The sequence below is a fragment of the Cryptomeria japonica genome, chromosome 7 (assembly GCF_030272615.1).
Source record: "Cryptomeria japonica chromosome 7, Sugi_1.0, whole genome shotgun sequence".
Lineage (NCBI taxonomy): Eukaryota > Viridiplantae > Streptophyta > Pinopsida > Cupressales > Cupressaceae > Cryptomeria > Cryptomeria japonica.
Window position 1 is genome coordinate 381,247,617 of NC_081411.1, and position 13,743 is coordinate 381,261,359.

At 35.6% G+C, this 13,743-nt stretch overlaps 1 protein-coding gene across 2 annotated transcripts; it reads right to left on the reverse strand.

The window, feature by feature from the left end:
* Positions 1-3,466: 3,466 nt before the first annotated feature.
* On the reverse strand, positions 3,467-8,854 carry LOC131030110 (SKP1-like protein 1B). 2 transcript variants are annotated; one of them, XM_059209106.1, is made up of 3 exons: positions 8,826-8,854; positions 4,899-5,169; positions 3,467-3,640 (listed from the first exon to the last, which is right to left on the reverse strand). In XM_059209106.1, exons 1-3 carry the CDS (start codon positions 8,852-8,854, stop codon positions 3,467-3,469), a joined length of 474 nt encoding a protein of 157 aa, XP_059065089.1. The 2 variants fall into 2 exon arrangements, with proteins under 2 accessions (XP_059065089.1, XP_057816780.2); XM_057960797.2 differs by lacking the exon at positions 8,826-8,854 and having other exon boundaries at positions 4,899-5,201.
* Between the last annotated feature and the right edge of the window lie 4,889 nt (positions 8,855-13,743).

A 13,743-nucleotide genomic window follows, 5' to 3' on the forward strand; every position in this document is an offset into this window, starting at 1 on the left:
TTTACTAAAGTCAAAAAGTTAAGACAACTCTACGTGAACCATGCTCTCGCCTTCATCCGCGTTCACCTGTTTCTGCATTCACTTGTTCTCGATTGCTCATTACCAATGACAATCCCAAATTTCATAATTAAGATAATTTAAATCATTCACTTGCATTTAAATTTGTATCATAATCCATATCAAATTTCAATTTCAATTTTATTTTCATTTCCATTTCATCCATCTAATCATAAATAAATAAATCATTTCCATAATTTAATAATTGCAAGTAATTATAAATAAAATGGTTTGTGACAATAAAGGAGTCTAATTTCGCATTATCAATATGAATGTGCATTACCTTAGACTATATTTGAAAACAAAAATAAAATTCATACTTGTGAATTCAACTCAGAATCTATAAATTTAATCTTGTATGGAATTAATATATTATCCTAATATTGAAATAGACTATAAACAAATAAATTAATTTTAGTTTCATGACATAAATTTTAGTACATCAACATATTTATTGAACAAAATTATTTTTTAAAGTAAATATTTTCTTTACAAATAACTTCTTCATTTCTAATTTCCACCATTTAGTATTGTATAAATTAACTAATCTACCACATTTAAGGAAAGGCTCCAGCTTTACAATTTTATTTATTTACAAGAATGATCATAAAAACAATATTAATATCAGGTTATCTTAAAGAATAATCAATTCCTTAATGCTTTCTACAGCTGTCAGCATAAGTTCCAACTTCAAGAAAAGGTTTGCAAAAGAAAGCAGATGCCCATGTGTCAAAGTTGAGGGAAATTCCCTGTCGTTGTGCTTATTCATCATTCGTCGGATCCTTCCATGAGGATACACAGCATCTTATCAATAATAATAGTTCAAAGTCCACCTTTTCCCAGGGCACAGATCTTCCAGGACAGGCCGATCGCCATCGCCGGGCTTCGATCCCCTCACGATCGCCTCCAACGCTCACTAAATTCCACCTTGTAGTGCGCCGCCCTCGGGGGCCAAAGCGATTAATTGGCGGCTGGCCTGTTTTATGGCGAGGGAATACCTTTCAAAAGGGACACTGCTGGGGAAACCATGGCCGCCTCAGGATTCGAACAGGACACCTCGGGAAAACGCTACGGTAGAGTTCCGAGGAGATGAAGCTGCTAGTGAAAGGGAATCGCTCTACGTTACTCTCACCACAAATTTCCTCCGCTTAGATGACATCTACGTTACTTTTCTTTGTCACCTTACTATCTCATTATTACGCCCTCTATCTCTATCTCCATATATCTCCCTCCCCTTCTCTATTATATCCCATTATATCTAGCTCTCTTTTATTCACTGCATCTCTCCTACTTTATATCCTTATCTTTCTATTACTATCTTTATCTCCCTTTTTTCTCCTCTCTCTATATCTTTCTATCCATAGCTCTACCTAGATCTTATTATCTCTCTTATTCACACATGGTCTCTCTCTATATACCACTCCCTCCCTCCCTCTCCATCCCCTCTCTCTCAATCTCTTTCTATCCTTATCTTTCTCCACCTCTATCTCACTATATTGGGTCATCTCTCCCTCTCTCCCCTATTCTTTGTCTCCCTCCTCTACATATCTCTCTCTTCCTTTTTTTCCTTCCAATTCTCTCTCCCCAATTCTCTATCTCTCCCCATCTATCTATCCCTTTCTCTCTCCCATCCCTTATCTATATCTCTATCTCTGCCTCTACCCCTCTCTCTTTCTCTTTTTCTCTTCCTATATCTATCTCCCCGTAGTTATCTCTCCCTCTCTCTATCTGCCTTGATTTATCTCCATATCTATTTGTGTATTTCTACTTCTCTATGTTTGTATGTCTATCTGTCTGTGTATCTAGACCTATTTCTCTTTCTCCCCCCTCTAGATATATCTCCTTATATCTACTTATATATCTATCTCTCCATCACTCTATCTTACCATTTATATCTCTCTTTATCTCTTCCTCTTCCTCTCTATATATTGGCACATCTATCCCTCTCCCCTATTATTTCTCTCCATCCTCTACCTATCACTCTCTTTCTCTCAATCTCTCTCTTTGTCTCCACCCTCTCTGTTTCTCTACCCATCTCTCCCTCCCCCCCATTCATTTTTTATATCTCTATCTCTACCTCTCTCTCCCTTTTCTTCCCATACATCTCTATTTCTCTCTCTTGCCGTATATCTATATCTCTTCATCTTTCTCTTCCCCCCTCTCTATCTCTCTTTATTTATCTATCACTCTATCCATCTCTATTTGTCTATCTCTACTTCTCTTTATTTGTATTTCTCTCTATCTATCTCTATGTCTTACTCTTTCTCCCCCTCTCTCCATATCTCCTTATATCTCTATTTCTCTATTACTCTACCCCGCCATATATATGTTTCTCTCTATCTCTCCCCCTCCTTTTTTCTCTATATCTCCATCTCTATCTTTCTATCTCTCCCTCTCTCACTCTCTCTTTCTCTATATATTTATCTCTTCCATCTCTATATATGCCTTTCTCCCCTCTTTTTATATCTCCTCCTTTTCTTTGAATCCCTCTCATTTTTCACCTCCATCTACATATCTATCTATATCTCCCTCTCTATCTCCATCCCCTATTTCTATCTGCTCATCTTCCCTTTCTCTCTATCTTTGTCCCTCTTTCTTTCCCTCTCTCCCCTTATTTCTCTATTTGTCCCTCTTTCTATCCCTCTCTCCCCTTATTTCTCTATTGCAAACATAATATGAGCTTATGGATGGTGGATTTTGATTATCTTCTTGATTTAGAGGTTTTTATTTTGTTCATATTTCAATCCTTTTGAGTGGATGCATAATTTATTTGAAGCTATTACTTCCCCTTTGATGCTTGCCAATAGATGGTTCAATTGTTAAGTGAAAAAATTCATTGAACAATTTATGTGCTCAATTCAAAAGATAATGAGATCAATGGGACAAATTGAAAGATTAATATACTTCAACAATTTTATCCATCACTAAAAATCATTTTTTAAAAACACTAAATTTTTTTCAAACATTTCCATGATGTAATGCTTCAAGATTTCACATATGACATTAATTAAACCAACATTGTAAGAGTTTTCATTGTAAGTGGCATTCACATGTTGCATCACACAAATGTTCACACAAGGTGTCATGACAAGCACAACAACACATAAGATGACATCACCAATGTGTCAAACACAAACACTTCATTGTACAACACAAATATATGCAACTATTATATCAAAATTTTCTTAACCGACGTTACACATCTCTTCACATACCCATTACTACTTACATATATTTATGAGCAATATGGATGCATTAATCTGGTATAACTAAGACTGCTACATTTAATACAACTTAAATAGAGGATACCAAGCAAAAACCAGTTATCAAATTTCCAAGTTCTTAAAGATACTTGGTAAGAAATCGAAAGTCTCATGCCACTAAACTATATAAAAATTAACTTCCAGATTTAGTCAAAGGCCCATTGATTTTCACGCCTGACTTCTGCCTCCTCTTCAGGAGTGAAGTCATTTTCTATGTTAAATGTCTTTCGGATGTCTTCTGGGCTTTTGCCCTCAATCATGTCAGCCACAGTTTGGCACGTAAAGTGCAGAAGATTGTTTATATTCAGATAGTTGGCAGCCTGCTCACAGCAAATAAATATGCATAACTTATCATTTCCAATCGATACATATAGAGAAAATAAAGTTTACTTAAGCATATCAATAAATATATAGTGCAAATGATTTAACAATTAAACGTATCATCTACAGGCAAACACACACATCCTCAACGACAGAAAGCAGGGAACGGTGCAACTCCCCGATGGTAATGCAAAAGAGACGGGCACTTTTTCAGATTCTGCCCTCTCTTCCAATGTTTGCACCACATGAATAGAGGAAATCAGAACTAAAACATTATAGGTGGCACTACAGATATCCTTCTAAAACATGCACTGTAGAAATAGTACATCTGCTCTGCACGTTTATTACCATTTTGAATATATAAAATATGTTCCACTCTCTTTCAGAAATGGATATTGTTTACCAGAGCAAAGAAATTCCTTAATGACAATATAAAGAAACTTAAAAAGAATCTACAGAAGAAACCATGGCTAAAAACAACCTATATGCTACACACTCATTCAACAATTTGAGGGGGTCAAAGCTTCAAATGCTAGTTTTATTCGGAAAAAATATCCATGACACTACCATTTTTCCCAAAACAGCTTCAAATATTTTGGTCAGTCTTAAACAAAAGGCTTCAAATTTTCTGGACAACCTTAAACAAATAGCTTCAAATTTTCTGAACAACCTTAAACAAAAAGCTTCAAATTTTTTGGATAAACTTAAACATCTAATTTTCGAAAATTACTACAATATGAAACCTACATTGAAACTAAATCAGGATACACAAAATATGAAGCCTACAAAACAAAACCAGGCGAAACAAAACATATATGCTCTTACAAAACAAAATCACGCAAAAATTCATCCCGCAAATCCTACCATTAAAGACATTCCAAAGCCACATAAAATACGCAAACGAAATTGCTTCAATTCGTCCCAAAACACAAAAAATCGGTTAACCAGAACCATAGCAAAAATAAAACCACTAAAAGTACACGAAAACCTGAACCCTGCAAACCAAACGATAACAAAATTCATCCTACAATTTAGTACATATCAACTATTCGAGATATGTGTGCTTTAAAGCCAAAGTATCTATTCGAGATATGTGTGCTTTAAAGCCAAATTATCTATAATATTTCCGGAAGACCTTAATCTTCACCCTCAAACTTTACAATATAAAAAGGTTAAATTTTTTTTCTGAAACCCTAAGATATACATCAAAACTAACATCTAAACATATTGTAAAGGGGAGCTGAAAATCATACATACCAGGATAAGATCAAAAAGAGTAGCTTGGTCCACCTTCACGTACTCCTGATCCCATTTCTTCACACCCCCCTCCGAAATGGCGGTCGTTTCTTCGGTGGTTTTTGCGGCATCCACATGATACTTACAATATTCAATAACTTTCGCCAGGATCTTACTGTTCACATTCGGCAAGGGCACGACGCTCTCCACGCTTGTATCCTCAATCATATTCTTGATTGTTTCAGATGCAAATGCCACGGCCTGATCAACCTCGAACATTTCATCGTCTGAACTCTTCAAACTCACCTTACATTCCTTCGCCATGAATGGTTTGGGGATTGAAAACGGATGAAAGCGAACGAAAATCCAAGAAAGAGAAAGAACAAATCTATGGCTCACTTTGTTATAATCTGAAATGACCGGCTAACCCTTGTATTTATATGTGAGTGATGGGGTATTTTTTAAGCTTTCTGCTTAACACTAAAAAGGGTGGGTTATTTGTTTTTTCTTGTTGTATAATCGATGGCTATTTTTATTTTTCAAAATCAGTCGGCCTTTTTTATCATTTTAATAGTAACTAATATAACTGATGTTCTCAAAAAGGATTGTTAGGATATTGTCAAACAAACACAAAACATAAAATAGAAAGTTTGATAAATCTAAGAAATGTAATAAGGCATCTCTTTTCAAATGAGTGTAGCTCTCAATGGCTTTTTCCATTAGTTTGGATGTCTTATGGAGGTTCAAGATTGTAAAATCGATGATTATAAGAATGCAAATGTGAACAAGCTAAAAGGAGATATTATCTAATTATCTAATGTTAATTTTAGCTCAAAAAGACAAATGTAGATGATTAAGCTAAATGCTCTCTAAATTTCACTATAAATTATAGATGTGCTCAAAGATTGAGAATGAGGAATGTGAGCTCTATTTATAGGTAAAATGGAGCAATAGATGGTTCAGAATGAGTAATCTCAACAAGGGTATGATCTATGTGAGGGAAAATAGGATTTTAATTAAAATAAAATTAATTTATTTCAACTATGGTTACAACTTGCATTTGTAGGAGAATGCAAGTGGGGGGCGGGGGGGGGGGGGCTTTGTTTAGTGATTTTGAATAAATGTTTACTATTTATTTAAAAGAGGAAAATGGATTGAACTAAATAAATACGATTTATTTTTTTAACTGATTATGAATTTGGTTTAATGAATTAATTTAAATAAATTGAAAATTTTATTTAATTAATAGGAGAAGAGTTTGAGGATGAATTAATTAAATATTAATTTAATTAACTCATGACTGATGGTTAGATAATCAAATAAATAGTAAATATTCATTCAATTAAATGGACAGATCTATGTGACTACATTTGCCCCTCTTTGAGATGGTGTGGTTTATCATGTCGTTTCAAAGAAAGAAAAAAAATAGGCATAAAGAAATATGCCCCATAAATGTTAATTTAATGGGTGTTATGCCCCCTTGAGTGATGGGCAAAAAAATTCAAAAAATAGGTCGATCTCTCAAAAAAGAACGAAAAGTGGAGGGGAGGTAGAATAGAAGAATTTAGAAATAATGGCGAAAGAATGGGGGAAGGCAGGGTGAATATGGAGAAAGGGGAAGTCAATGAGTACCCTTAAGTCATGCAGGAGATATGGTGCAAAGGTAGTGTGTGCTTTGGATTGATGCTATACAATTGTCAAAATTGGTTGGACAATCTGGTGGAATCAGTTTAATTGCCTCGGTCGAGTCAAAGCATGACAGTTGATGTCAGTTGTTTGCTTGGACAAGATAAAGTCTGAGTAAATGAATCAAAGTGACCTATTGTGACTTAGACAATTGATGTAATTGTCCAATGAAGCCAGGGTATCGGATGCAAAATACTCATTGAGACTTAGACAATTGACACAATTGTCCATTATGATTGTGTCGGATTGATTGTGAAATTGATAATGTGTGCATGCGATGGATTGTTGTGGTGAATCATAGTAACCCCATTGAGACTAGGTCATTATGATAAATGTTTGTTTTCGTCTAAGTTTGCCATGATCGATTACCTGTTGAGACCCGAAGATACTTGATCAGAGTATCTGTTGATAGTCTAGGTGTGTGTGAGTCGATGTGCCTGTGTAGATAGAGTAACTGGCTTGGCTTATAAGATGACTTAGGATGGGAAATGCAACCCCTCCTGTTAGAGATGGATGGTGATAAATGTGATGTGATTGGGTTGATGGGAAATGATGAAGGGATTATGATGATGTTGATGATCAAGATATGGAGGGTGAGGGGGGTATTCAATGTTAGATAAAAGGTATGGAGAACCAAGGATTCATTCCTATGGAAGAAGATTAAAAAAAATAGAGTATGGATTGTCATTGACTATGTATGAGTGATATTCAACTATTATGAATGTATGAATGGATGGGTGATATACAATGGAATGCAATATATACAGATGAGATGAAATGATGATCCATGGTGCTTTATTTTTCATCATTGAGCATGGTAGTATCAATCTTGGACGAGGTAGTAGGAACCAGGTTTCAAGCATTGTACCTGTAAGCAAGCAGTATAGATAAAGAATGTAGACCCTCCATTCTAGTTCATGTGCAGATGCTCAAGGTATATGCTATATTGTTTAAGCCATAGTGATCCATGAAAAGATTTTTTTATATGATCACATAGCTTAGTGACCTTCCCATGTAGACACCATTAGTACATGCCCCAGAACTTCATTGGAACAATTCACAAACAATAAAACAAAGCGATACTTAAGAACAATCCTAACTACTCTAATCACTTGTAGATATCCATGAGTAGCATAGGAAACTAATATAAATGAATAAATAACTAACAAACTAACCAAGTACTTGATAGCTTAAACAAAATTTTCTTATCAAAGAAAATGTTATCTTTGTTTTTGTTCTGGTAAAGAAGGATGCATCCTTCTTAAGACAGTTGTGTGTGGATGTTTAATTGTGTGGTTGATTTGATAAGTGGTCATTGTTGGAGTAGCTTAGAATCATTGTGTGCAATATGTATGTACAATGGGTTTTATGCGTTGCTATGTTTTTGATCAATTTTTGTTTTTTTTATCATGTTTTTTGGATTTTTTGAGTATTTTCGAATGTTTTTGGATTTTGTGAGTTTTTTAAATGAAGAACTCAATGAATCACAAGTAATATAGAATCCACTTCCATCAATAGGTCAAGATCATTTCCCCCAGTTTAGATATTACTATGAAAAAGTGGGATGCAAGATGCATGAAGTACTATCCCTGATTGTCAATCAATAACAAGCTATGGTTTGACTGATGGATGAATGGATGCAATGAATATGATCACAACAAGTCTGAAAAACAATGGAGCTGTAGCCTTTATGAGTGGTGCCTGTTTGCCATATTTTCACCATCACACTTACCCAAGGTGCCACAGGAGTGGTTATTCACCGTTTGGATGCATGATTTTTCTTTACTATTTTAAATTTATTGTATTTTCTTTAGAATATTTATCTGAATGTTTTTGGTGTTTTTCTGTTATGCATTGGAGCCTGATGCTCTATATAGCTTATGTATGAAACCATTTGAGGTGCATGTTGTTGATTGGATCTACTAGCGGTTCTCCTTCTGAAGTAGCGAGCTGATATGCCCCAGAACCAAATACAATAGTGATAACATATGGACCCAGCAAGTTTGATTCAAACATTCCCTCATGTTCTTTGTTTGGTTTGTTATGAGAATTCTCTCTGAGAACAAGATCACCTACCTCAAATGTCCGAGGTCTAACTCGATGATTATAGCTTCTACTCATTCGTTGTTGATAGGCCTTGAGGTGGTTGTATGCATCTTGTCGGCTTTCATCAAGTAGTTCCAAGTCTAGAAGATGAGAAACTTGGTATGCTTCATCATCTATCACATTATGCAAGGAAATCTATAGAGATGGTATCTCAACCTCAATAGGACGGATGGCTTCTGTGTCATAAACTAGTGAGTAGGGAGTTGCACCTATAGGGTTTTGAATGCTAGTTCGATACGCCCATAATTATGGACTTAATTGAACATTCCAATCATGGTCAGAATCACTACTTTTCTTCTCGAGGATTCTCAATATGTTCTTGTTCGATGCTTTGGCCTAACCATTGCCTTGTGGGTGATATGGAGTGGAAAAGCGGTGTTGGATGTGAAACTTCTCACAAAGCTTACAGACATCCTGATTTTTGAAAGGAAGCCCGTTATTTGTGATGATGGACATGGGTACACCATACCGCCAGATGATGTAATTAAGGATGAATGAGGTGATCTACTTACTGGTGACTTGGGTAAGTGGAACATCTTCGATACACTTTGTGTAGTATTTGGTGCCGGTAATGATGAATTTGTGGTCGTTGGATGAAGATGGGTGGATTTTTCCCACAAGGTCAAGTCCCCATTGACAAAAGGGCCAGGGTGTTGTGATTGGTTGCAATTCCTATGCTGGTGCATGTATCAAGTCTCTATGAACTTCACACTTATTGCATTTTTTGACAAAATAGTAGGAGTCTTTTTCCATGGATGGCCAATAGTATCTAGCGTGCATGATCTTCTTTGCTAAGGAACAACCACTTGAATGAGTCCCACAAATGCCTTCATGTACCTTTTCCAAGGCCTTTGTTATCTCATCTTGTTCGAAACATCGAAGGAGAGTACCATCAAGACCTCATCGGTATAGGGTTTTGGGCAATAATGGTGTAACGAGCGGTTTGGCAAATGGCAACAAACCAAGTGTTAGTGTTAGAAATCACAAATCAAATAGTAGCTTAAGCAAGCATATTAAGAAAGACACAAAACATAAAATAGAAAGCTTGATAAATCTAAGAATTGCGATAAGGCATCTCAAAATGCCCTCCACCATGCTTGTAGCTTCCCCTCCCTTGTTCCTCTCCTCTCCAAGTTCCCAAATGAGTGTAGCTTTCAGTAGCCTTTTCCACTATTTTGGATGTCTTATGGAGGTTCAAGATTGTAAAATGGATGATTATAAGAATGAAAATGTGAACAAGCTAAACCAAGATATTATCTAATTATTTAATGTTATTTTAGCTCAAAAAGATAAATGTAGATGATTAAGCTAAATTCTCTCTAAATTTCCCTATAAATTAGATGCATACAAAATTTCAAGGTTATAGATGTGCTTGAAGATTGAGAATAAGGAATGTGAGTTCTATTTATAGGTAAAATGGAGCAATGGATGGTTGAGATTGAGTAATCTCAACAAGGGTCAGGATTGATGGGTTTATGATCCATGTGAGGGAAAATAGAATTTTAATTAAAATAAAACTAATTTATTTCAATTATGGTTGCAACTTGCATTTGTAGAAGAATGCAAGTGGGGGGGGATTTGTTTAGTGATTTTGAATAAATGTTTACTATTTATTTAAAACAGGAAAGGGGATTGAATTAAATAAATATGATTTAATTTTTTAATTGATTGTGAATTTGGTTTAATGAATTAATTTATTTAATTAATAGGAGAAGAGTTTGAGGAAGAATTAATTAAATATTAATTTAATTAATTGGTGACTGATGGTTAGATAATCATATAAATAGTAAATATTCATTTAATTAAATGGACAAATTTATGTGACTACATTTGCCCCTCTTTGAGACGGTGTGGTTTATCGCGTCATTTCAAAGAAAGAAAAACATAGGCATGAAGAAATATGCCCCATTAGTGTTAAATTAATGGGTGGTATGCCCCCCTAGAGAGATGCGCCAAAAAATTTCAAAAAATACGGCGTTCTCTTGGAAAAGAATGAAAAATGGAGGGGAGGTAGAATAGAAGAACTTAGAAATAATGGGGAAAGAATGGGGGAAGACGGGTGAATACGGAGAAAGGGGAAGCCAGTGAGTAACCTTAGGTCATGCAAGAGATACGATGCAAAGGTAGTGTGTGCTTTGGATTGATGCTATACAATTGATCAAAATTGGTTGGAGAATCTGGTGCAATTAGTGTAATTGCTCCAGTTGACTCAAAGCATGACACTTGATGTCAGTTGTTTGCTTGGATAAGATAAAGTTTGATTAAGTGAATCAAAGCGACCTGTTGTGACTTAGATAATTGATGTAATTGTCTGAAGAAGCCAAGGTATTGGATGAAAAATACTCGTTGAGACTTGGACAATTGATGCAATTATCTATTATGATTGTGTTGGATTGATTTAGCAATTGATAGTGTGTGCATGTGATGGATGGTTGTGGTGAATCATAGCAACCCCGTTGAGACTAGGTCATTATGATAAATGCCTGTTGTAGTCTAAGTTTTCCATGATCGATTACCTGTTGAGACCCAAAGATATTTGATCAGAGTATCGATTGATAGTCTAGGTGTGTGTGAGTTGATGTGGCTATGTAGACAGAGTAACTAGCTTGGCTTATAGGATGACTTAGGATGGGAAACGCAAACCTTCCTGTTCGAGATGGACGGTGATGAATGTGACATGATTGGGTTCATGTGAAATGATGAAGGGATTATGATGATGTTGATGATCAAGATAGGGAGGGTGGTATTAAATGTTAGATAGAAGGTATGGAGAACCGAGGACTCATTCCTATTGAAGAAGATAAAAAAAAATAGTGTGCATTGTCATTGACTATGTATGAATGTTATGCAACTCTTATGAATATATGAATGGATGGGTGATATGCAATGGAATGCAATATATATACAGATGAGATGAAATGATGATCCATAGTACTTTATTTTACATCATTGAGCATGGTAGTATCAATCTTTGACGAGGTAGTAGGAACCAAGTTTGGAGCATTGTACCTATAAGCAAGTAGTATAGATAAAGAATATGGACCATCCATTCAGGTTCATGTGCAGATGGTCGAGGCATATGCTGTAGTCAGTAATCCATAGTGATCCATGACTAGATTTTTGCATATGATCACATAGCTTAGTGAACTTCCAACGTAGACACCATTAGTACATGCCCCAGAACTTAATTGGAATAATTTGCAGATAATAAAACAAAACAATACTTAGGAACCATCCCGGCTACTCTAATCACTTGTGGATATTTCAGAGTAGTGTAGGAACCTGATATAAATGAATAAATAACTAACCAACTGACCAAGTACTTGATAGTTTAAACAGAATTTTCTTGTCAGAGAAAATGTTATCTTTGTCCTTGTTTTTGTAAGGAAGGATACATCCTTGTCAAGACAGTTGTGTGTACATTTTTGATTGTGTGGTCTATTTGATAAGCGGTAAATGTTGGAGTATCTCAGAATGTTGGTGTGTGATGTGTATGTACAATGGGTTTTATGCATTGCTATGTTTTTGATCAATTTTTGTTTGTTTTATCATGTTTTTTGTATTTTTGTGAGTGTTTTCGAATGTTTTTGGATTTTGTGAGTGTTTTGAATAAAGAACTGAATGAATCACAAGTAATGTAGAATCCACTTCCATTAATAGGTCAAGATCATTGCCCCCAGTTTAGATATTACTATGAAAAAGCAAGATGAAAGACACATGAAATACTATCTGTGATTGCCGATTAATAACAAGCCCTAGTTTGACTGACAGATGAATTGATGTAATGAATATGATCACAACAAGTCTTAAATAAAATGGAGCCACATCCTTTATGAGTGGCACCTATTTTCTGGATTTTCACCATCACACTTACCCAAGGTGCCACTAGAGTGGATGTTTGTCATTTGGATGCATGATTTTTCTTTACTATTTTAATTTTTTTGTATTTTCTTTAGAACGTTTATCTTTATGTTTTTGGTGTTTTTCAGGTATGCATTGGAGCCTAATGCTCTATATAGCTTATGTATGAAACTGTTTGAGGTGCATATTGTTGATCAGATCTGCTACCAGTTCTCCTTCTGAAGTAGCCAACTAATATGCCCTGGACCCAAATATAGCGGTGATAACATATGAACCCAACCAATTTTATTCAACCTTTCCCTGATGTTCTCTATTTGGTTGTTTATGAGGATTCTCTCTGAGAATAAGATCACCTACCTCAAATGTAAGAGGTCTAACTCGATGATTATAGCTTCTACTCATTCACTACTGATAGGCCTTGAGGTGGTTATATGCATCTTGTTGCCTTTCATCAAGTAGTTCCAAGTCTTGAAGATAGGAGACTTGGTATGCTTCATCATCAATCAGATTATGCAAGGAAACCTGTAGAGATGGTATCTCAACCTCAACAGGAAGGATGGCTTCTACACCATAGACCAGTGAGTAGGGAGTTGCGCTTGTAGGGTTTTGAATTTTAGTTTGATATACCCATAATGTTGGATTCAATTGAACATTCCAATCATGGCCAACATCATTTATTGTCTTGTTGAGGATTCTCAATATGTTCTTGTTCGATGCATCAGCCTGACCATTGCCTTGTGAGTAATAGGGAGTGGAAAAGCAGTGTTGGATGTGAAACTTCTAACAAAGCTCATGAACATCCTGATGTTTAAAAGGGAGCCTATTATCTGTGATATTGGACATGGGTACACCATGTCGGTAGATGATGTAATTCAGGATGAATGAGGTGATCTACTTGCCAGTGACTTGGGTAAGTGGAATATCTTCGATCCACTTTGTGAAGTATTCGGTGGTGGTAATGATGAATTTGTGGTCGTTGGATGAAGATGGATGGATTTTTCCGACAAGGTCAAGTCCCCATTGATAAAAGGGCCATGGTGTTGTGATTGGTTGCAATTCCTATGCTGGAGCATGTATCAAGTCTCTATGAACTTGTCTTGCATTTTCTGACAAAATTCTAGAAGTCTTTTCCATAGATGGCCAATAGTATCCAGTGCGCACGATGTTCTTTGCTAAGGAATGACTGCTTGAATGATTCCCACAAATGCCTTCA